This window comes from Melospiza melodia, chromosome 13 (assembly GCF_035770615.1).
Source record: "Melospiza melodia melodia isolate bMelMel2 chromosome 13, bMelMel2.pri, whole genome shotgun sequence".
Taxonomy (NCBI): domain Eukaryota; kingdom Metazoa; phylum Chordata; class Aves; order Passeriformes; family Passerellidae; genus Melospiza; species Melospiza melodia.
The window spans coordinates 15,568,228-15,592,554 of record NC_086206.1 but is presented as its reverse complement, the minus strand read 5'-3'; the positions used below and the strand labels follow the sequence as shown (position 1 = coordinate 15,592,554).

Here is a 24,327-nt window from a genome sequence, read left to right as displayed (position 1 = left end):
CAGAGCTCGAACCATCCATCCTGGACACACCTGGTGCCAGAGCGTTCCGGTGGAGCCCCCCAGAGCCCGGAGCATCCCGGTGCCCGGAGCATCCTCCCCGGATGGCCCGCGGGAGGGCGCGCCGAGCGCCGAGAGCCGAGCGCGGAGCGGCCGCTCCCGGGACGGGGAGGGCGGAGGGGCCGGGCCGAGCCCGTGTCCGCCCCGGGTGCGCGCGGGGCCGCGGCGGCGGCGGGGCCATGGCGCTGGTGGAGGCGGCGGAGGCGACGGTGCCATGCCGGGTGCAGTACCTGGAGGACGGGGATCCCTTCGCCTTCGGCAGCTTCCCGGAGCCCCGACGAGCCCCGGTTTACGCCGTGGAGGAGGCGCTGGCCCTGGGGGCGCAGCTGCCCGCGCTGCACCGCCTGGTCGGGGCCCCGCTGCCGGTGAGCGGGGACGGGGACGGCGGGGAAGGCACCGTGCGGGGCTCGGGGTGGGGATGGCTGGCTAGGGGGGACCGGGGGGCGAGGGATGGGACGGGGTGTCCCCGGCAGCGCTGCCGGTGTGAGTCACGGCGGGTTTATGAGCTCCGGCGGGAGATGCCAGCCTCGGCCGGCCCCAATGAGTCGGCGGGAGGAAGAGGATGTGCTGCTCAGAGCATGCAGGAACCCTGGCAGGGGGAAGCAGGATGAGGGCAGGCGTCCATCCCCATGCGGTCGGGGCTGAGGCGGGCAGCGTGTTCTCCGCCGGCCTCGCCCTTCCACGCCGGGAACCGGGAGCGGAGCGCACGGGCTCCGCCTGGGACCCTTCCCGTGCTGCTTCTCGCTGCGGCACCTGGAGCGCGGGGCGGTGATGGTGGGGGCGGAGAGCCGCCAGCCCCTCATCTCACCGCTCCGGCGGCAGCTTTGTCAGCGGAGAGCAGTACGGAAATGCACGCTGAGCAATTTCCTTCAGCTGGGAGGAAGGCAGGAGGCCGAATGTAAAGCGAGGCACCGTGTCTTGTTTGTGTGTCCTCGAGTCTGGCTCGGGCTGGGAAGTGGAGGAGACACGGGAGACAGGGCACCCTCCCTGCCTGTCTCCTGTGGACGTGATGCTCTCGGAGCATCCTTCTCAGGATGGGGACAGGCTTGTTTTCTTCCTCAGGAACGCGAGATCCAGCAGAGCCTGGCAATAACTGAGCATCTCGGTCTTTCAGCACCTCAGGAGTGCAGGGAAGAGAGGCAGGAACCCCGGCTGGCTGGGGAGAGCTCTGCTCAGAGCTAGAGCGGAGAGATGGAGCAGCAGGAGAGGGAAATTCAGCTCGCTGTGCCCGACACTGAGCTTGCTGGCCTTCCAGGGGAGAGGGGATCACTTTGAGACCTTTGCCTGCACCACAAAGAACCCTCCCGTTTATTCCTTTTTTCATTTTTCTTGGAGCAAAGAAGCATCGTCTCATGTCGCCGTCATGGGATTTTTAGGCGGTGACTAAAGGGAGTTTGTTTGGGAACAAACAGCTTGGAGACATGACGAATGGAGCAAACTCAAATTTCATGCGTGTGCTGTGCTCCCTGGGCAGGAGCTGGCTGTAACGGGATCGCCAGCCCGGAGCGCTGCCATGGTGGCAGGGGCAGGGGGAGGGGACACTGGACACTGCGTTCCCGAGGGCGGCAGCGCTGCGAGGTCCTGTGCCCAGCAGAAGGGTGTTGATCCTGCGATTTCAGGCTCTGTTCTCTAGCTAATCCAAGCTCTGGATATTTTTTGTCCTGTAGTTTCCTGTATCATCCCACAACCCTTGGTGAAATTGCAGGTGAACTGCCTGGATCCTGCTCTGGGCTTATAAACCAGATTTCTGGATTATATAGGTTATAAACCATGCTGCCTTTACCACACAGCGCTCTCTGAGGCAGCAAGGGCTGCAGAATGTCCCACCTGACAAGCTGGGATGCTGGCTGGGGTTTGCACGAGCAAATGTGCTCATTGGGAGCCTCCTGCACCGGGATTTACAGCCTGTGGAGTGAGGTCAGTCTCCCAAGGCACCCAGCTCAGTTTGAAATTCAGAGCTGGCACCCTTGGAGCCACGCAGATGTCGTTCCCCTGGCATGACCAGCCAAAGCCTCCCCTGGTGCCTTTTGTGCCAGGTAGCACTCAGCTCCCTTAGTCACCGCCCTAAAATTAGTAAATGAACACTCGGATTTTTCCCAAGGAACTGGCTGTAGAAAAGTTCAACTGGGAATGCCTGGTGCCAGGTTTGTCCTGCTGGGCAGCATGCCTGGACCTGCGGAGCACTGGAAGAGAGTGCAGCAGCCAGGAGGGAGCTGGGCTATGGTACCCTCGTAGTTGGAGGAAGATTGAGCCGCAGGCACCCAGGGGATGAGCTGCCATGGGAGAGCAGCTGAGCCCAGCTAAGCAGCTCCCTGTGCTGGGAACAGCTTAGAGATGATGAGCAAGAGGTTTCTGGTGCAAGCATCACTGCCTTGAATAGCCTGTCCTGCCCCATGACACCCTTGGTGCTTCCTCTCCCTGAACAGGACCTGTCACTGATGACTTTTTCATGCTCTCCGGGAAGTGTTTGTGCTTGGAAATACCTTCCTGCTTTGTTTGCTGCTGCTGCATTGTTTGCCTCCAGGCTGATACTATCTTCTCCGCTTTCCAGCATTTTTTTTAGTACCCTTGGGTGATGCTTGGGCAGGGAGTGGCCATTCTCTGAACCTCTGCAGGCAGGTTTTGACAGGGCAGGTTTTTTTGGCTGTCCTTTAAGTCCCCAAATGCCCCCGCGGCTCCCTAGAGCACTATCTCACCTCTGAATCTGGGGATTTTTCCAAACAATTGCAAAACCCATCAGGCTAGAGCTTTGCATTCTCCTTCCTCCCCCGGAAATCTGGGAAGAGCAAACAGTTCACTGGCCTCGGTGCCATAAACTTGCTGAGAGCTCTTGTACTCAATAGAGGTGCCGGTGGGGCAATCTCTGTGTGTGAAGTGAGCAATCCCCATCCCACAGCCCCGCTGGCCTCTGTTTCCTAACAGGCTGGAGGAGGGCTTTGGTGAGGGTTTGTGCCCCACTTCACCCCTGGATGGTAGGAAAGCAGTGAGGAGGGGCCAGCAGCAGCACTGAGTGTTGGTGCTCAGCAGCCCCCAGCACTCCCCAGCTCCCAACACCATCCCTGCATGGATCCCAGGAAGGGAACTGCAGCCAGGCACTCATGCCATGGCTTTTCCAGGACACCAACTGCTGCCTGGCACTGGGCTCCTCCCACTGCCACAGGTCTGTTGGTAAACAGCAGGAGATCTGTTAATGAGCAATGAGCCCAGCTGGAGGAGCTTCCAGAGGGAAGCGAGCTGGCACTTCTGGGCCAGCTCTGGGTGACCTCCAGAGATCCCTCCTGCCCCCATGACAAGGCAGTGGCAGTGTTCTCATCCACTTGCTGCCATCCATCATGCAGGAGTTGCCAAGCACCTGAGTGCCCTGGCAAAGGACACCCCTCCTAACCCTGCAGCTAAACTGTGGTGAACGTGCCTGGCTGGGCTTGGGCTTGAGGTTAGGGTTGGGGTGAGTTCTGTGGCTGGTGTAACTCTATAAACCATCAGCCCCTGTGTGTTTTGGGAGGAAGAGCAGCAGCTGGTGATGCCAGTGCTTTCTGAACTGTCAGTGCCTTGTGTTTAACTGCTACTATATTTAAATAATATATTTTTCCTGTAGTTTCCCCACAGCCTTTCTAGAAGAGCTGCGGCGATGCTGAGAAATTGTGGTTACTGCAAAAAGAAAGTGTTAGAAAGGGGGTAAAAGTGGTAAAAGTGTTTCCTTTGCTGACAGATAAAGAGGATATTTGTTGCCTGGCCTTGGAGCGTGCGGGGATGCTGTGATAGGGGTGAGCAGGAAAATGTTATGCTGTGGTGGGGAGTGTGAGTTTGTGCATGGATGCTGCCTCCATATTGAAGGTGAGGAGGTTTCCATCACACACCCCCACTGAATCCTAGAATGATTTGGATTTGAAGGGACCTTAAAGGGATCATCTTGTTCCACTCCACTGCCATGGGCAGGAACACCTTCCATCAGACCTCTTGTTCCAAGTCCCGTCCAGCCTGGCCTCGAACACTTCCAGGGATGGGGCATTCAACACAGACAGAATCTTTTTCCAGGTTGTGGGTCCTTGTTCCACATCAGGGCTGGCACGAGCATGGTGTCCTCAGCAAGACCCCAGAGCCTCCCTGTGAATGGGTGAAGGCCATCCATCCTGCTGCAGGGTGGCTGGGACTCCCAGGAGCCACGGGCTGGATGTGTGAGCGTGGGACACTCTCCTCTCCCAGCTCTGCTTTGCCATCAATCCCCATTTCCCTCAAAGTCTGGCTCATTTTGTAATGGTTTACCAGGCCGGAGACAGATGAATCAGAGCCACCCTGCACTGGGAGCTGTCAGTAGCCTGTGACCCCAGCTTGCTGTCCCCAGCACCATGACACTGAGACCTCAGCTTGATCCTACACCATATAAACCCCCTGTCTGAATAACCCCTGGCCCTGGGGCAGCTGCTGCTCCCTGGTGTGGAAGTGCTGCCCAGGATTTTTGGCAGGGCTGCAGGAGCCTGGGACGGCCTCTCCCCATCCCCAGGGAGGCCCAGGGCTTGGAGCATCCCTAGTGGGAAACGTTGCCAAGCTCACACGGGAAATACACGGGGTCAGGTCCCAGGGGCTTGGCCTCCCCCCACAGCTGGGACATGTCAGCAGCCCCAGAGGAGCTGGGGATGTTAACTCTGGCTTGCTGGGGCTGTGGCAGCCCAGAGAAGGCAAGGGCTTTGTACTGGGGTGATTTGCTCTTTGCTGACTTAGAGTGCCTGGGTGGATGCAGGGATGCCTGAGGGATGCCCAGGAGGCTGGCAGAGGTGCCAGTGGGGATGCAGGGGTGGCCAGGAGCATACAGAGATAGGGAGGATGCCCAGGAGTATGCAGGGATTGGCTGGGTGGATGCAGGGATGTCCAGGTCGATGCAGGGATGCAGGACAGCCTGTCCCAGGGGAGGAATTGAAGCATTCCCCAGTGAGCAAACCCTGTGTGGGGTCAGTGTGAGGGACTCATGCTGTCAAGGCAGAGCTGGCAGCCAGGAGTGCCTGCCCAGTGCCAGGTGCTGTGTTTGCCAAGCCTGTGTTTGCTGCACATTGCCATGGCTGGCTGGCATGGCCAGCAATGTCCAACCCAACAACAGTGCCCTGCCAAATTGCCCAGTTAATGACTTCAATTCATGTGTCATTTGACTTTACCCTATGGTATTAAAGTCACACCCACCGTGAATTCATATGTGTGAGCTTGTGCTGGGATTGGGCACAATCAATGCAAGGAGATGGGAATGTCATGGAAAGGAATCCCAGTGAGACACAGGAGCCATACCCAGTATTGCAGTGGGATCTCCAGGGCCACAGTGGGGAAAGGCATTGATGGGAAAGGCAGAGAAGCTGTGATTGTTCCCATCTGAGCTCCTCAGCCACAACACTGTGCTTGGAGCTTTTGCAATTTGGGGTTGAAATTGAGGTGGGGTTTTAGATGGCTGATGGATCCCCACTTCTCTCCCCTATTGCTGCTTGCTCTTGTTTGCACAAGAGCAGTTTTAATAATGGGGTTTTATCCCCAGTCCTCAGTTCCTGCCCTGCAGATGTGTTCCTTGGAGATGGGTTGAGCAGGGAGAGGGTGGGGCAGGGGAGTTGCAAGTGCTTTAGGAACAGATCCAGATGTGCAGGGTGCTGGCACTGCCCTCCCTCTGCTTCTGCTCATGCCCTGAGGGTGAATTGCCATGTCCCAGAAGACCTGGCTGGGTGCTGTGGGGTGCTGCTGGCTCCAGGGTACCTCAAGGACTTTGTGGGTGCTGTGCACCATGGGTGCTGTGCATGGATTTTCTGGGAAGGTGCCCCTTGCCCCAGCCTTGTCTCAGGGCTGTGCTTATCCAAATTCTGATGGAAGACGCCACGTGGCTCTGGGCTGAGTCAGAGGGTGTGTCAGCCAGGGCACATCCCAGGGATTTGCACTGCTTTGGGGGGTCCCTGCCTGGGCTGGGTGCCCAACAGTTCCCTCAGACCCAGTCCCTGCAGGCAGGGGCAGTTTGCCAGCCCTGGGAGGAGATGGATCCTGCCCCAGCTGAGCCCCTGCTGACTAAGGGGAGCCCCAGGGAGCCAATCAGCCTCCTGCCATGGTTCCCACCCAGGGGTTGCCAAGGAGCTCAGTGCTGGCAGGACCGCCCTCACTCAGCCTTTTCCTGCCTGGGGCTCCATGTTTCTCCACAATCAGCACCAGGCTGAGGCAGAAGGTGCTGGGACATCTCCCTGCAGAGCCAGTGGCCGGGGACAGGTGGGACATGCCACCCTGCTTCAGGATGTGTCTGCCAACTGAGTTTGGTGTGAGTGGGAGGGTGACCTGGGAATGCTCTGGGAGCCTGTAGGGCTGGGGTGGGCATGGGCACTCAGCCTCGCTGTCTGCATCCCCAGCTGGAGGACTGCACGCTGCAGATCTCACCCTCTGGACACTACCTGGACCTTGACTTATCCCTGCTGGAACAGAAGGATGATCTGGAGGGTTTCTATGAGGAGGTCAGGTAGGGCACATGGGGTACCTGAGCCCTGTGGTGACACAGGGACCCACAGGTGTGTGTACACCATGGGCAAGGAGCCAGGGCTGGGGTGGTCCCTCTGCAGCACTCACAGCACATTTTCCCTCACCTCAGGAAGGGGCGCCGGCCGACGCTGATCCTGCGCACGCAGCTCTCCGTCCGAGTCCACGCCATCATCGGTGAGTCGGGGCTGCTCCCTCCTCCAGCCTGCTCCAGCAGCTCCACTGCCCTGCATGGGGGAGGTTTGGCCCCTGCAGTGAGTTCTGGCCAGGGTTTTTGTGATGGAGAGGGCTGCTTCCACCCCATAACCCCTCCCAGAGATCAGGGGATGTGGTCCCTGGGGGTACCCGCTGGGTTAATCCCCTCCATCCTCAGAGATCAGGACTTTGGCCTGTTGGGCTGGGAGCCCACCACCCACTGCAGTTATTCTGGGTCACTCAGGCAAGCTCTAAATATAGCTGTGAAGACATAAACAAAGGGCTCTTGCGCAGCAGAAAGTGCTGCCATGGTTCAGGCAGCCTGCTCTGAGGTCCTGCAAAATATTCAGGAGTCTCAAGCCTTTTTTTTTGTCTTTGGCAGGAGGAAAACAAGCACTGAGCAGAGTGATGCCAGATGGGCATCAGCTGACTGTGCAGGGCTGCAGCTGAACCATGCAGGAAGGGGCAGGAAGCGCAGGGTCAGGGTCACGGTCGTGCTCTTTGCCAGCAGTTCCCAGGCTCTGTCTGAGCTCTGAGCTCTTCTGCTTTTCCTCCCAGCAGCTCTGCCTTCCCTCCCAGCTCTGACAAGCTGATAAGCAAGTGGAGGAGGCTGCCAGGACACTGTGTTTTACAGGGCATATCTGGAGGACTACTTGGACATCTTGTTTTTGGCTTGTTGCAGCTGTAAGCCTGACCCACATAAGTTGGGATGTGTGGCTAACTCAGTTTTTGCATGTGGGAAGTGCTGGCTCCCAATGGCCTTGGTGCCTTCCAGCTTCCCAATGCCCTGGCTGCTCCACGCTGGCTCCTGCCTGCAGGCACACCCCCATAAGCACATAGTCTCCACCCCAGTGACAGTCCTGTCCCTGAGCAACCTGTGTCACACTACTGCCTTTCCTAGCCCCATCCTGTGTTTTTTTCCCAAGCCCTGGGGCTGCTGGGAACTCTGGAACCATGGTATGGCTGTGCCCAGGGAGAGATGGCTAAAAGTAGCTCAACCTCTTGCCTGTGTTCCTGTTTAGGTTCTGCAAAGGAAACCAGAGGGGATATTTGTGTCGTTGCTGGTCAGAAAAAGAGGGCAAAAAAAAAGGAAATAGGAAAGTGGGAGGGCTGAAATATGTAGTTGTGGTAGAGCAGCTGCTCCCAGCCACTGTGTCCCACAGCCAGGGCAGTGCTGGGGTGATGGCACAGAGATCAGGATCAGGATAAGTCAGGATGAGGGGGCTTTCCCAGGAAGCCCCAGTTGAGCAGTGAGCCACTCACACCACATCTCTCCTTGCCTCCCAGAGAAGCTGTACAACTCACGGGGGCCCGAGCTGCGGAGGTCCCTCTTCTCCCTGAAGCAGCTCTTCCAGGTGAGGGGATGCTGGTGTGGTGGGGGACAGGGGCTCCCCCAGGGCTGGCTGCCACACTGCAGTAACCCTTGGCCTTCTCCCCACAGGAGGACAAGGACCTGGTGCCAGAGTTTGTGAACCTGGAGGGGTTGACGTGCCTGATCAAAGTGGGGACAGAGGCTGACCAGAACTACCAGAATTACATCCTCCGGGGTTGGTATTTGGGCACCTCTGGAGAAGGTTCCCTAAAGAAGCTGTGGATGCCCCATCCCTGGAAGTGCTCAAGGCCAGGTTGGATGGGTCTTTTATGCAACCTGGTCTAATGGAAGGTGTCCCTGCCTGCGGCAGAGGAGTTGGAATGGGTCTTTAAGGTCCCTTCCAACCCAAAGCATTCCAGGATTCCGTGCTTGTCCCCAGGGAGGAAGGCTGGCACTCAGGGTGGGTGAGCCACAAAGTCTGCCAGGGCTGCTCTGCCTTCCCAGCAGCCAGACATTGCTCTTGCTGCAGTGATGCTGTGCAGGGATGGAAATTCCCAACCCCTGCCTGCTGCACCATCAGCCTGCCCACTCTCTGCCTTGCAGCCTTGAGCCAGATCATGCTCTTCGTGGATGGGATGCTGGGTGTCATCAACCACAACGAGACTGTCCAGTGGCTGTACACGCTCTCAGGAAGCCCAGTGAGTGCCTGTTGCTCTTGGGGGACTGCCTGTGCCCTCCACTGCATCCTCTTCCCTGCTTGTGGCTGTCCCCTTGAACCATCCCTCAGAGGATGTGCTTCACTCTCTGCCTCTGGGCTTGGTACCCTGGTACCTTTGCTTGTGTTGGGTCCTGCTCCCAGCCTTCTGGAAGTCACGCAGGATCTGCAGACCTCCCTATCCTGATGTGACCACATTCCCATGCACAGAGCTTGAGTAAGACACTCCTGCTCCAGGTCCCTTCCCAGTGCCTCTCAGCCATCAGCTCACAGCTGCAAGTCCCCAGCCCCACGGCAAAGCTCCCAGTCCTGGGGCATGGGCACAGCCACCCCACAGTGCCCCAGCAGCACGCTGGCAGGCCCCTGTCACTGCTGCTGTCCCAGCTGCCATCCCTTGTCCCAGTTTCGCCTGGTGGTGAAGATGGCCCTGAAGCTGCTCCTGGTGTTTGTGGAGTACACAGAGCCCAACGCCTTGCTGCTCATCCGCGCCGTCAATGCCGTGGACCAGGCCAGAGGTGAGTGCAGCTCCAGCCTCCTGCGAGGTCCCTGCTGGGGGACAGTGTCCCCTCCCAGCCTGCATGTCACCTGTTCATGCCTCTTTTCCCAGGTGCCTGTCCGTGGTCCAACTTAATGGCCATCCTGGACCAGCGCAACGGGGCTGACACGGAGCTGCTGGTGTTCACCATGACACTGATCAACAAGGTCTGTGGGGGTGTCCCCGTGGTGCCACCCTGCTGGGGCTCAGTGTGGGTCACCCCAGTGCCAGCAGCATCCCTCTGATTCTGCCCAGACGCTGGCAGCCCTCCCAGACCAGGACACCTTCTATGATGTGACCGACTGCCTGGAGCAGCAGGGCATGGAGCAGGTGGTGCAGCAGTACCTGGGCAGCAAGGGCACCGACCTCGACTTGAAGCAGCAGTTCACAATCTACGAGGTGAGGGGGGCTCCAGAAGGATCTGGCCACGTGCCACCTGCCTCCAGCAGGGAGGCTGAGTGCATGGGGTGGCAGGGATGCTGCTGTGCCCGGTGCCATGCCCCTGGTCCCTCCACAGAGTGCTCTCAAGCTGGAGGATGATGTGGAAGAGCCGCCCTCAGGGGGACGCAAAGAGCGGAGGAGGACAGATGAGGGCCGGCGTGGGTGGCGATCCCAGGGCGGCTCCCAGGATCCCAGTGCCGATGCCCAGCCACTACTGGGGTCTCCTGACACTCCAAAGGAGCCCCCAGCTGAGGACAACCTGCCTATCCCTGCACAGAGCAGCCCAGCAGAGTAAGTGCAGCTGGAGGTGGTCTGTGGTGGGGATGCTCCTGGGATGGTGAAGACACCGAGATGCCACATAAGCAGCACTTGGATCCACTGCTGGTGCCAGGGTGGAGAGCAGTCCTGTGGGACCTGCTCTCAGTCCCTGTCAACTCCTTCCAGACCCTGTCCCACCAGCATCTACAACAGCACATCCAGCGTGCGGCTGGCCCTGGCCTCCCCCCCGGCTGAGAAGGAGCAGCCCCCGGGCCCAGGAGAGCGCAGTGTCTACAAGTAAGGAGCCAGGGGGGGCTGGGGGCATGGAGGTGCCCAGGGCAGCAGGGTGGGCTCCCAGGAGCGTGAGGTGTGTCCATCCCAGGGCACACTCTGCCTTTCCCTGGGGGGAAACAGTTTGGGAGGGCACTGGAGCTGGAGAGATGTATGAAGGGGCAGCAGGTATCAAAGGGTCCAGCCAGGGGCTCCAAGGCATCCTTTGGGCATGCACAGCTCTGCTCCAGCTCCCCATTCTCCTCTCTGCCCAAGCTTGCCCTCTCCTCTGCCCACTCTTTCTGTCTTTCCTTTTGCAGGCTGCACCAAACTGCCCCTGTCTGGTAAGTGCCTGGCTCTGCACGTGCATGCTCCCTCCCAGCATGGTCACAGAATCATAACATCCTGGAATAGTTTGGGTTGAAAAGGACCTTAAAAATCATCTAGTTCCAATGCTTCCACTAGATTGCTCAAAGCCTGATCTTACAGGGATGGGGCATCCACAGCTTCTCTGGGCAACCTATGCCAGTGTCTCACCACCCTTACAGGGAAGAATTTCCTCCTAATATCCAATTTAAACCTACTCTCTTTCAGCTTAATGTCCTATTAATTTTCCCTTGCCCTATCCTATGATGCTCTGGGGGAGCAGTCACTTGCACTCACCTTGCTGCCCCCATCCCTTGCCTCTCCCCTTCAAGTCCTACCTGTGAGACCCCAAGACCCTCCCTCATCACCCCACAGGATGTGGCACACTCTGATCCCTGCTTTGGGGTGAGGTGTCCTTGCTGGGGGTGGCACAGGCTGCTCCAGGTGATGGACAATGTCCCATCTCTCCAGCACCCGAGGCCACGTGGTGCCTGGGCCAGAGGGGACTTGCCAGGGCTCTCCTGGCTCCCTGTGAACCCTGGGGCCATGGGGCAAGGGTTCCATGCTGGAGGGCTGCCAGGGGGGTGCGTGCAGGATGCACGAGCCCCAGGGGACTGCCAGCAGTGGGGGCTAACCCCTGTTTTCCCTCAGGCGGGAGGAGGCCCCCTCCTTGCATGAGGACAAGCCTATTTTGAAGAAGTTTGAGTAAGTAGAGGCATGCGTGTGTCTCCAGGCATGCGATTCCTTGGAGTGGTACCCGGCTGGAGGTATCTGGGCTCTGGCCACACAGGGCATGAGGAGCAGGATCATGCCCTCAAGTCTCTGCCTTGGTGCCCTCCTGGGTTTTGCAGCTTTTGGATGAGGGTTGCAGTGAGCACCAGGTCTGTTGGGACCAGCTGGTGACAGCAGCACCCTGTTGGCACAGCTGTGGGGCCATCACCCCTCTCTGCAGGGCTTAGAGGAGGGTGAATCCTTGGTGTCCCTAATGTGGTGTGGCCAGCACAGGGGGTTTCTGTGCTGTGGGACTGGCTGTGCAGTGTGGCATGGCGTGGTTTGCTGGTTGTCCCTATTGTCCCCATCCCTGCTTTGCTTTTGGCCAACATCCACCCCATCTTGCAGAGCTCGCTTTTTGGAGAACCTGGCTGCAGCCCAGAAGGAGAAGATCTCTTCCATGGCCAAGGGACGGCTCGATGTCCTCAGTGATACTACACTGGAGCATCCTACTGCTCTTGCATGGGAAAAAGACCACAGCACCTCTGACCCCAGGGTGGAGCCACCCAGCATAAGTAGGTGCTGCCAGGGTGTGTGTTCCCAGCTCATCTGGGTCCCTGGGTGGGGATTAGTGGCCCTTCAGTCCCCATCCCATCCCTGCGTCTGTGACACACAGAGCCCTGGAGGAGATGGTTGTACCTCCTTGCTCAAAATGCTGGCATCTGAGCACACCTCACTGCAGAGCAGGACTCCAACTCTGCAGTGAGCCAGCACTACCTGCCCCCTCCAAGCAGATTATTCCAGCTTCTTCCTCTCTCCCTGCAGGGTCTCATTTGCCTCGATCTGACATCACTGACTCCTGCAGCACCATCTCCTCTGACACCAAGTTTATGCTGGACATGCTCTATGCCAAGGGCTCCTCGGAGTCGGGGAGGGAGAAGGTGCTCCATGAAATGCCTTTATCCCCCCAGATCCAGGGTGAAGTGGAGATGGACACCAAGGGAAGCAGCAGCCAGGAGCAGGAGAGTGCCTGGCCCTGTGGCAGGGCTCCAGACGGGCCAGTAGCCAGCACCCATGCCAAGCTGGTACGTGCCATGTCCAGCATAGATGATGAGACCCACACACAGAAGCTGGAGAACACTGGAATGATGCCCATCAAAAAGGACACAGAGCTGACATGGGAGCGCCTGGAGACCGTCCCTGTGCAGCTGAAGATCAAGGACATGGACTTCACTGACTTGGGGGATGAAGAAGATTTTGACATCCTGGACACGGGGCCAATGACCAATGGATCTTTCCTCCATCCTGGCATTGAAGCAATGAGTGCTGGAACATTCATGGCTCCCCCTCCACCTCCTGCCCTCCCTGGTTGCCCACCACCTCCACCTCCTGCCCTCCCTGGTTGCCCACCACCTCCACCACCTCCACCTCCTGCCATCCCTGGCTGCCCACCCCCACCGGGGCTGCCAGGTCCCTCAACAACAGATGGCCCCTCCGAGGCCAAGAAGAAGAGGACAGTGAAGCTCTTCTGGAAGGAGCTGAAGCAGCTGGATGGGACTGTGGGAAGTGGCAGGTTTGGCCAGGGGACACTTTGGGCATCCCTGCAGAATGTCGAGGTCAATACTGCGAAACTGGAGCATCTCTTTGAGTCACGGTCAAAGGAAGCGCCAACCTCAAAGGTACCAGTGGGCACCCATTGGCCGAGGGGCACTGAGGGGTGGGAGGAAGGCTGTGAGTTCCTGTGGGGATCCTGTTACTCCTACCCTATCTCAAGGATGGGCACCAGAAGCCTGGAGGCTCAGTGGGAATGATTATGGGCAGTGCACAGATTTGGTTTGGCTCACTGCCTGGTCTGTGTTTGGTTCCCTGTGTTCATAAGTTCATGAAGGTGAGCCCTTTGCCTGGCTGTCCCCACCCATCCTGCCCTCTTTGCAGAAAGCCATTGATGGGAAGAAGGTGGTGGTGGTGTTGGATCCCAAGAGGAGCAACGCCATCAACATTGGCCTCACTGTGTTGCCACCCGTCCATATAATCAAGACAGCCGTGCTCAACTTTGATGAGTTTGCAGTCAGTAAGGAAGGGATTGAGGTGAGCACAAGAGAAGCAGGCTCAACTCCTCTGAGGTCCTCAGCAGGTCATTTCCCCAGGCTAGGAGGCATCCATGCGATAATGCCTGGGGTGACACATCCTACATATGGAGTCTGACATATCCCTCTCTCCCTGCTGCAGAAAATCCTAACCATGGTCCCAACCGAGGAGGAAAAACAGAAGATCCAGGAGGCCCAGTTGGCCAATCCTGATGTGCCTTTGGGCTCTGCAGAGCAGTTCCTGCTCTCCCTGTCTTCCATCAGTGACCTCACAGCCAGGCTCCAGCTCTGGGCCTTCAAGCTGGACTATGAGAGCCTGGAGCAGGTAGGGAGCCATGTACCCCATCTCCCCTCTGCCCTCCCACTGCTGACACCCCAGCAGTGCTAAGCACTGAGCCAAGCATGTTTCTGGTGAGAACCAGTCATATCCAAACATGGGAGGTGCCCCAGCATGGCTGGGGATGGGCTGCAGACCCCCAAGGCAAGCAAGGGCTTGGATTGATCAGGTGGTGGTTGTCCTCGTGGGTGAATGCTGAAGCTCCCAAGGGAGAGGGTGGCCAAGGGATCTCACCTGCTTCTCCCTCACCCAGGAGATCGCAGAGCCGCTCTTTGATCTGAAGGTAGGCATGGAGCAGCTGGCCAGAAATCACACATTCAAGTGCATCTTGGCCACGCTGCTGGCGATGGGCAACTTCTTGAATGGTTCCCAGGTGAGGAGCAGGGTGAGGACCAGCCATGGTTTGTGGGCACCTAGAAGGGTCTGTGGGGAGCTGGGAGGTGCTGGTGGGGACCCAGTGGATCTGCAGACTGGAGGTCTGCTGGATTAGAGACAAGAGTCCCTGCTGAGTCCATTGGGTTTCAGAGCAGAGGCTTTGACCTCGGCTACCTGGCGAAGGTCTCGGAAGTGAAGGACACAGTGCACCGGCAGTCCCTGCTCTACCATCTCTGCCAGATGGTGTTAGAGAAGTTCCCAGAAACCACTGACCTCTACTCAGAAATTGCCTCCATCACCCGTTCCGCCAAGGTGAGGCAAGGCAGGTGACACCCAGGCAGGGGGAGGCTGTGGGTCCTGTGGCTGCCTAGCTACACCAGCATGGCCAAGGACTGACACCTCACTCTTCCAGATTGACTTTGAAGAGCTGGCCAACAGCCTGGTGCAGCTAGAACGGAGGTGCAGGGCCTCCTGGCACAACCTGAAGGTGATTGCCAAGCATGAGACCAAGCCAGTGCTGAAGACCAAGCTGACAGAGTTCCTCAAGGACAGCACCCAGCGCATCATCGTCCTGAAGGTGGTGCACAGGCGTGTCCTCAACAGGTTGGTGGCTTGGGGACACAGCAGGAACCTTGCAGTCCTGTTGGTGGCCCTCCGTGACTGATGTTCCCGTAGGTTTCACTCCTTCCTGCTGTACCTGGGCTACCCCGCGAGCGCGGTGCGGGATGTGAAGGTGACATCCATCTGCAAACTGCTGCAGGAGTTCGCCCTGGAGTACCGCACCTGCTGGGAGCGCGTGCTGCTGCAGCAGAAGAAACGCGCCGCCCACCGCGAGCGCAACAAAACCCGGGGCCGGCTCATCACCGAGGTACGGGGACACTCACCTGGGTGCCACCAGGAGGTGATGCCCACCATGTCCCCAACACCAACCTCTCCTCCCACTGCAGACTGAGAAATTCTCCGGCATTGCCGAGGCCGTTCTGCCGCCTGCCGTGGTGTCCAGCAGCCCCAGGGAGCAGATGGAAGCGGGTCACGAGTGCATGAAGATTGTGCTGACCTCCCCCACAGATATCCCTGCCCGCCGCAGCCGAGCCAGCCAGGGTAGGAGCAGGATGGCTGAGGAACTCAAGACATGCCCAGCTGGCTGGGAGCAACTGGTGCCAGCATCCTCATTGTCCCCATGCAGGAACAGGGCATGGCACCCCGACCCACGGCTCTCCAGCCCAGGAGGATGTTCCCAGCTCACCTGATGATGCTTCAGATGAAATCATGGACCAGCTGGTGAAATCGGTGACACACAATCCCAACCCCCGACCCTGCCCCAACAAGGAGCGCAGGAGGTCCCGAGGCAATAGGAAGTCTTGTAAGTCCCATCCCTGTGTCCTTATGCCCTGTTCCATCTCTCTTCCATGTTTTGTTCCTGTACACTGTCCCATCTCCATGTCTCTGTCCCATGTCCGTGTCCCTGCTCAGATGCTTTTTCCCAGCTCTGTATCCCTGTCTCCTTACTCTTTCCCATCTCTTTGTCTCTATTGCCATGCCCTGTCCCATCTCTCTTCCCAGGCTCTGCCCAATCCCCATACTACTTTTCATCTCTGTCCCCGTCACTGTCTTGTTCCATGTCCATGTCTCTGTGCTGTGTCCCCTGTCCTTTGTGTCCTTGTTCCCATGCCCTGTCTGGCTCCTTCCCCATGGGCCACCCATGACCTGCCATGCTGAGCCCACCAGACAGGATGTACCCTGAGACCAGTCCATGCCAGTGCACCCCATTACCCTGTCCCTGCCTGAGCAGGCCCCCATGTGTGGGGACTCTGGCAGCCAGTGCTGCTCGCGCTGGCAGTGCCACACTCTGCTCTTCCCGCAGTGCGGCGGACGCTGAAGAGCGGCCTCACCGAAGAGCTGGTGCGGGCCCTGGGCCTGGGGCAGGTGCCTGGCATGGAGATTTGAGGGGGCTCTGGCTGCTCCCCACTGCCAGCAACCCCAGGGCAGGACGTGGTGGCAGCCCCTGCGGTCCTAGGAAAGGCACGCTCTGCACCTTTGGCCTCGCCTCACTTTTCCCTGCTGGCCTCCAGCTCCCAGAGGCGCAGGGAGCAGAAGGGCAGTGATGCCCCAGAGCTGCTCCATGGCGACCGGGATGGAGGACGCTCAGCACCTTGTGCTTGGAGGCTTGAGGTTCATCTTCTCAACAGTATTAGAGCGGTCAAGGGGCTGGACTCAGATGCCCTCTGGAACTGGGTCTGGCCCACAGCTGCTGTGGTAATAAAATGATCTGATATGCTGCCAGCATCCCTTATTTCTGTACCTGAGAGGCCAGAATGATGTGATACTCCCTCCCTGGCCAAGCCAGTATCCCTTCTCCTGCAAACCCAACCCTGCTGCCTGGGGCAAGCACTCAGACAGCCCTGTGGTTTGTAGGCATCATTGTCCCTCTGGGAACAGCATGATCCCCTCTGTACCAGGACAGCTGGGGGACTTTTCCAGAAGGAGCAAGGACTGCTGCCAGGCTCAAGGCTGCACACTCAAGGACAGGAGCAGTGGCTCAAGCACAAGGCCAGAGCACAGTAAAATTGTCTCACACTTCACATCTCCTTTACAAACCTCTCCTGGGGGGTTTAGCCAGACCCAGACCTGGGTCAGAGGCAGGGTGGTTGTTCCCCTCTAGGAGCAGGTCCAGGGCACAGCAGCCGTGTGTTCCCCAGCTGCAAGCGTCAGAAATACCAGTGCTTGGCAAAGACAGGCTGCCTATTCCTGTAAATGCACCAAGGCCAGCATCTGCCTGTCCCCATGGGAGCCTGGGAGATGTTCCTGCCACCTCCTGTCCCAGTGTGGCTCATGCCATGCCAGACACAGGTTAAACCCCACAAAGGGTGCAATGCTCCTCACAGTGGGTACCATTTCTGAGGATCCCCCTCTGCCAGTGCTCTGGGCACTCTCACCTGTGGTAGAGGCATTTGGGAATGGTGTCACATCATCCATCACGACAGCTCCACCTTGGCGCTGCCCTGGCGCTGCCTCCAGCCCTGAATCCCGCACAGCAGGTCCCTGTGGCCTTCAAGGAATGAAGAAAAACTCCACGGGGCAGGGCAGCTTTTTCCTCCTGGCTATATCTGCCCAGGGTTTTTCCTCTCCCACGAGGCTGGACATGCCAGCCTGCCCCAGTTTGCAGTGTCTGAGATCTTCCTGAGTGGCCCTGAAAGCAGCAAGATGCCACACTGAGAGCTGCAAGTGTCCCAGAAGTGCCTCAAGATATGGTCTGGCTTTCCTGGCCTCTGGGTGCTTGACTTGGGGCTGCAAAGAGAGGACAAAGAGGTTATGACAGGTAACAGTGAGCCACAGGAGGAAGGAGAAGGGGCTGAGAAAGCATCTTCCTGACCCCCTGCACCTACTCCAGGTACCTAAAATGACATTGCATGTGTCACAGCCCCAGGATTGTTACTCCTGAGGGCTTGCTGGGGAAAACTGAGGCAGGGTGCAGGGGACTGTGTTTGGGTTTTTCCACCTTTTTTTTCTTTTCAGCCTTGGTGTTATTTCCAGGATTCCCAGCCTGGCCCTGGACACACGCTGCCCTTGAGCGGCGCCTGAAGTGCTTGGCTTGGCCTCAGCACAAGTCGTTTATGCCAAAAATATGACCAGCAGGGGTGACCCCTGAGAAGGAGAGGGGGTGGCAGGATGCTGGAGGCACCTTTGCAAGCTGAGGGGGGTTTGGGGCAGTCAGACAGGCTTGGTGAGGACCTGGGACACACGTGGCCTTAGGCAGCATCAACAGCGATGGGCTTGGGGTGCTGCACCCCCAGTGGGCTTCTCGAGGTGGGATGAAGCGACCCTGCCAGGGCACCCCATGGCACCCAGCACCTCCATTCCTTCCTCCATCCCCATCCGTGCCTCCATGCCTGCGTGGCTCCTGCCCAGCCGGCCCGGGACCACGAGCTGTGCCTTGCTGCCACGAGGGGGCACGGTGGCCACACGCAGGCGAGGCCACCCTAAGGGACGCTTCCTGTCCCGAGAGGATGCCCCGTGTCCCGCCGCTCTTCAGCGACTCGCCAACAACAATGGGCTTCATTTTGTTCTCCCCTGGCTGGCAGCCGGCGGGGCTGCACCCTGCTCCCCCCCCCCAGAGACACAGCCTGCCCCTTTCATGTCTTCTGTTCAGTGACAGCCGCGTCCTTGGTCCGGGCTGTTTGTCTGGCCGGCGGGGACAGGCTCCTGTCCCCTGTGATCAGCTGTGTCTCCACGGCTTGTCCCTGGCCCTCATCCTGCCCTGGCCCCGTTCCAGGCAGCGGGGAGAAGCAGGGGACAGCAGGAATGAGCCTGGCTCCCCTTTATGTTGCATTTCTGCTCTTCTGTAGCTTCCACCCTCACTGTGATAGATGTTCCCTGGCTTCTCCATTCCAGCTTTTCCATGGGACTGTCCCAGCACAGGATCCTGTTTGCTGCCACACTCTGAGGTCGGCTCCAGCTTCATGCTCCATGGGCATGTCCCCAGTGGCACCCCCAAGCTCAGGGTGGGGGACTGATTGCCTGAGGTCCTGGCCTCGTGGCTGCCATGAAGCCCCACCACCTTGTGTGGGAAGCACAATTCCCATCAGTGACAGCACAACCTTTCTCTTCCCAGGTTAGAACCATCTCGAACACTTCTTGCAAATACTGGTGCACCCTGGCCACCTCCCAGAAGCATTATGATCCTCTACCCCCCCCAAAATTCCTCCTCCTGCCTCAGCTGGAGGACACCTACTCCACTTCCTGGCCTCAGCCCTCTTAAGCAACTTCAGGCTGACAACATGCTCCATTCTGCAACCACCTTCCCCAGCAGGATGGAGGCGTGGAATGGGAACCAGGTCACAGCTGCTGTGACCTACTGCCACCTTCCCTAGGAGCAGAGGGAGCAGAATGTCACCCGGCCCAGTCAGCTTCCCCTGGCATCTGTCCTGTGACCAAGGGGGGACACATTTCCCCCGTCCCCATCACTCCAGTGTTGAGATACAGACTCTGTGATGGGCAGAAATGGGAGATGGGAGGCTGATGTTGTGCTGGCAAAGGAAGCCTGGCATGGTACCACACATGACCCAGGAGAACACTAAGTATTAGAGGAGATGGAATCACTGTTCCACAGCCACACTGAAGGAGTGAGGTCCCTGCAGCCCAAAATCAGCTCTGGTTTGGGGAACTGTGGTGCAGAAAGCCTGGCTGCCAAAGGCTGTGCAGGCACAGTGACACAAGGTCCTGGCCAGGGCAGAAGGTGGAACCACCCAAAGCCATGAATGTGTCTGGAAACTGAGCTGTGTTTTGTAAATACCTGGGGATCATGTGCAACCTGAAAAAAACAAGTCAGAGGCAGGAATGTTCTGAAGACAGGGGGGTCTGGAAAGAGCCAGACCCAGGGGCAGTGCTTGGCTGGATGCTCCATGCTGCCAGCAAGGCTCTCCTGGGGAGCAGCCCTGCTACTCTGCAAAGGAGCTGCTCCAGTCACAGCACCCCAGGAGCAAGGAGGTCCTGCCCAGCTGCTGGGGAAAGCTTTGAGCTGTGCCCACCATCCTGCTCAGGTGTGTGGAAACACCCTACAGATGGAGGATCAGAGCCTGGGTCTCAGGCTGATTCCATCAACATGGCACCAAATGCAGCAGACAATGAACACCAATGGTCACCTGTGATTTACAGCTTCAAAATATAAGGAAAGATGAAAAAAAGGTCCTTTGTCAATGAAGCTGGAAACAAGGAATGGAAAATGCTGGGGAAGAAGAGGAAGAAGATGCCAGAACAAAGAGCTAAGGTGGCTCCACGGAGGCTGTGGCTGAGGTTGGCTGTGCCATGAGAAGTGCCTCCAGGCTGGGAATTTTTAGACTCAGTATCCCATGCCTTAGGTTTGGGAAAGGATCACAGGGATGTTTGGTGCAAGAAAGGCTTTCCTGGAGGTGAACCCGGCTTAGATGAATCACAGCCACCTGAGGATCTGTGCTCCCCAGAGAAGAATGCCACAATAACAGAGTTCCCACTACAGCAGCAAAGTTCAACCAGAACCAAGACTACTGCACAAAGTTCAGTAGTGGGACACAAATATTTAGGGCCAGGAGTAATTAATCACTGTCCTTTGCAAGATGCTTTGGGGCAAAATGAGAGTTAAATTCCAGGTGGTGCAACAGCCTTTGTAACCCCTGAACTGTCTCCAGCCCCAGATGCCAATGGGCTCCAGTGTCTCACATCCTCACCATGAAGGATGAACTCCTGTCCATTCAAGGGCACTTTGAGGACATTGTGTGGGAGACAAGGAGCCCCCTGTGCTTTAGTGCAGCATCCCCTTTCCTGTGTGCTTGACAGTCCATGGTGGGTACCCAGCCCTCAAGTGACATTGAAGGAGGCTTCAGCCCCATGGTCCCCTCTCCTGAGACAGCTGCTCCCAGGGAAGGACTGTACCTTATGGCATTTGTGAGGAAGCAAGAGCTGGCACAAATATCCATCAGCACTGAACAGGCAAAAGTGGCCTGTTAGACGCTTGCCTGGGTGGCGTTTCCTGAGGAGATAATAGCCCTGGAAGAAGGACTTGCTGTTTTGGAGAAGATTAAGTACCTGTGGCAGCAGCATGCGGATGAATCACAACCCTCATGGGCTTAGAGACCCTGGAAATGGCTTATGGCACTTTGAAAACAATGTCATGAATCTTCTGCAGATCAGATTAGGGAGTGGAACAATTATCTCAAAACCTGTTAGTCATGGGAGGCTCCAGGAGCTGGAGGAACAGCCTAGGGCAAGGGGAGCACTAGGAAGATGTGGTTTGTGTGTCCTCCCTCCCAGGGACCTGCTTGAGCAGCCCCAGGAAAGGCGTGGGAGGTGGCTGTGGTTGAACCAGCCCTGCTTCCCCTGTGAAAGGTGAGCTGTAATTAGCAGAACGGGTACGGAAGAGCTCAAGTAGGTCAAAAGGTAATGGGGCTATCACGGCGTTTCCCAACAGCACGGCGCGGCTGGGAGGCACCCTCGGGGTTGGGCAATGGGCAGATGAACAAGGCCAGGCACTGTCTTCAAGGGAAGAGCCACCAGTCCCCCTGACTGCACACCAGCCTTCTGGGGGAAAGCTGGGGAGCAGCCAGAGACAGCAAATGGTGCTGCTGGTTCAGCCCCACCACATGGGGCCTGAGGTGAGAAAACCCACAGAAAGGCCTGACTGCTGTGACAAAGAGCAGCACAGTTATCTACAAACCCATCTGAGGTGTCCCACAAGATGGGCATCCTGAGGCCATTTGTGGGGAGATCTGGGAGGGATGGATGATGGAATGGATGGATGGATGGATGGATGGATGGATGGATGGATGGATGGATGGATGGATGGATGGATGGATGGATGGATAGATGGATGGATGGACATCCAACCCAGCTCTCAAGGGGTTGTGGAAATTCATGTTGCAATTTGGAAATGGCCACATCTACCCTCTGTGAAATATATGGGTACAGACTCTACATTCTGTCTGTCCCTGCAAAGCACCATATCCCTGATTTCACTCCTTTGCATGCCCCAGCACTTCCAGCTTGGCCAGCACAATGAGGGATGGCCTCTCATGGAAAACAACCTTTTTCCAACAGGATTTTTCAAGCCCCGGTGACGTGATGTGTGGTGAGGTTTAACCAGGTTCTCTTCAGAGCCCAAGTTCCCTGAGGCTCTACTTTGTGGTCACCTCTTATTGTTTTCACCAGGTTCAGTAGCCCAGGGCTGCAAGCAAGCAGATTCCTGTGGGAGAGCCCGCGGCCATGCTGTTGGGAGCATCCCTCCTCCTCCTCTACCTTGCCGGCTTCCCAACATTCCCTTGAGCACTTCAAACTCAGCTCGGTGACACCACCACACCCCAGCCAAACCACCCCAGCCTGTTCCATGCTGTACTTCTGCAGCTGTTGCCATCCCCACTGATGAAATGTGGTTTTCTGCCAGTACCAGGGAGGTTGTTTCCAATAAGGATGGCACAGGCATCCCTGGCACATGCTGCCACCACCACAGGGCTCGGGGGTCTGGTGGGGCAGCTGGTGCTGATGGCAGCACAGCTGGCAGGGCCTGGCTCCACCAGGGAGGGAGAGGTGTTGGTGATGGCACGTGAGAGCCCAGAGAGTGCCGAGAGTCAGGCCCACGACAGGGACGCACGAAGGATCACCGCGTACGGAGACTTGGTGAAATATTAAAGCAGGTGCTTAATAAAGCGAGCCCAGCGGCAGCAATTACCCTGTGTAATTAACCTGGGAAGGAGAGGACTTTGTCCCCCAGCCAGGTGGTGCAGGGAGCTCCTGCCAGCAGCTGCTGGAGGTGGCACGGACCTGGCACCCAGCACTGCATGGCAGGGCTTCCCCAGGCTCCACTGGGGCAAGCCAGGACCTGAGCTCCCAGCATGGCTCACCCTGCTGCAGCCCCAGAATCACACCAGGTACGTGAGTGGCAGAGCACTGCCTGCTTTGGGTGTGAGAAATGCTTTGGGATCCCCCTGGAGTCATTGTCCCCAAGTCACAGGGAGCAGCTGGGAGAGATTCACACCTCACCTGCCTGCTCTGGGCACTGAGGAACTGAGCATGGCTGGCCAAGGCAGCAGGAGCTGGGCAGCCACTGCTCCTCTGGTGCTCCCCAGCAGGGCCTGGGGGCACTGCCCTGTGCAGGGGGACCCGATCGAGGGGTGGCCCTGACGGTGGCCATGCCCTGTGCTCCCCTGTCCCATGGGGCGTGGGTGCTGGTGGCACTGGTTCTGGCTCGGGCAGCCTCCCTCCTGCCAAGCCTCCCTGGATCCAATGGCACTTCCTGCCAGGAAGCTCTGCCTGAGCCAAGCTGTGCCAGGCCAAACCAAGCCGAGCTGAGCTAAGTTGAACCAAGCTGAGCTGAACTGTGCTTACCTAGGTGGCATGACGTGCTGAGCTGTGCCAAACCAAGCTGAGCTGAGCTGTGCTGTAGGTGCTGCATAACCAAGCCATACTGAACTGAGCTGAACCATGCTGGACTGAGATGAGATGAGCTGAGCTGTGCCAAACTGAGTTGAGCTGAGCTGCACTGAGCCAATCTGAGCCAAATCAAGCTGAACTATGCCTGCCTAGGTACCATGATGCCCTAAGCCGTGCTGAGCTGAGTCATGCTGAGCCATGTCAAGCTCTGCTGAGTTAAGCTGTGCCTATTTAGGCAGCATGATGTCTCAAGACGTGCTGAGCCAAGCCAAGCTAAGCTGTGTCAAGCTGAGCTGTGCCTGCCTGTGGTGCCTGAGCTGAGCTGTCCTGTACATGGTATGACATCCCAATCTGTGCTAAGCCAGGCTGAACTGAGTTGAGTCTACCTGAGTGTCCTGACTGTCCTGAGCTGAGCTGAGATGAATTGCACCTATCTAGGTGGCAGAATGTTCTGAGTCGAACCGAGCTGTGGCAAGCTGAACCATGCCTACTGAGGTGCCACAATGTACAGGGCAGGGCTCAGCTGAGCTGAGCTGGGCCAAGCCAAACTCAGCTTAAATGAGTGGCATTGTGTCCCAAGCAAGACTGAGCTATGCCAAGCTGAGCTGAACTGTGCCTACTGAGGTGGCGCAATGTCAGGTGCTCAGCTGGGCCAAGCCAAGCCAAGTCAAGCCAAACTGTGACTATCTGGCACATCATCGTCTCCTGGTCTGTGCTGAGCTGAGCTGTGCAAATTGAGGTGGCATGGTGTCCTGAGCTGTTCTGAGCTGAGCTGTGCCAAGCTGGACCAAGCTGAATTGTGCCTACTTAGGTGGCAAAATGTTCTGAGCAGGGCTGAGCTGAGCTGAGCTGTGCTGACCGAGATGAGCCATGTCTACTGAGCTGGCAAAATGCCCCAAGCTATGCTGAACTGAATCTACTTGGGTGGCATCATGGACCCTAGCTGAGCTGAGCTGAGCCATGCCAGACTAAGCAACACTAAACACACCTACCTAGGCAGCAGAATATCCTGAGCAGCACTGACCAAGCCAAACCGTGCCGAGCCGAGCCGAGCCGCGCCTACCCAGGCAGCACGATGTCCCAAGCCGTGCCTCGCAGTACCGCGCCGAGCCGAGCCGAGCCGAGCCGTGGGTACCAAGGTGCTCTGCCTTCCCCCCTCCCCGGCCGCCGCTGCCGGTGCCGGTGCCCGGCGCTCCCGGTGCCCGGCGCTCCCGTCCCGCCCGTCTCCCATTGGCGGCGGCCGGTCCCGCCCCGCCCCGCTCCCCCGCCGGGCGGCTATAAACG

General features: G+C 57.9%; 1 protein-coding gene across 7 annotated transcripts; it reads left to right on the top strand.

Annotated features, from left to right (window-relative positions):
• The first annotated feature begins 227 nt into the window (after nt 1-227).
• On the top strand, nt 228-16,423 carry FHOD1 (formin homology 2 domain containing 1). 7 transcript variants are annotated; one of them, XM_063167923.1, is made up of 24 exons: nt 228-422; nt 6,420-6,526; nt 6,656-6,720; nt 8,026-8,093; nt 8,180-8,285; nt 8,654-8,748; nt 9,169-9,280; nt 9,373-9,467; nt 9,556-9,699; nt 9,818-10,032; nt 10,186-10,296; nt 10,590-10,613; nt 11,287-11,340; nt 11,755-11,921; nt 12,172-13,025; nt 13,282-13,434; nt 13,576-13,758; nt 14,024-14,143; nt 14,296-14,457; nt 14,558-14,748; nt 14,821-15,013; nt 15,093-15,246; nt 15,332-15,508; nt 16,010-16,423. In XM_063167923.1, exons 1-24 carry the CDS (start codon nt 237-239, stop codon nt 16,090-16,092), a joined length of 3,819 nt encoding a protein of 1,272 aa, XP_063023993.1. In that variant the 5' UTR covers nt 228-236; the 3' UTR covers nt 16,093-16,423. The 7 variants fall into 7 exon arrangements, with proteins under 7 accessions (XP_063023993.1, XP_063023989.1, XP_063023994.1 ...); XM_063167922.1 differs by lacking the exon at nt 228-422 and adding an exon at nt 6,275-6,331; XM_063167919.1 differs by lacking the exon at nt 16,010-16,423 and having other exon boundaries at nt 15,332-15,972.
• The last annotated feature ends 7,904 nt before the right edge of the window (nt 16,424-24,327 follow it).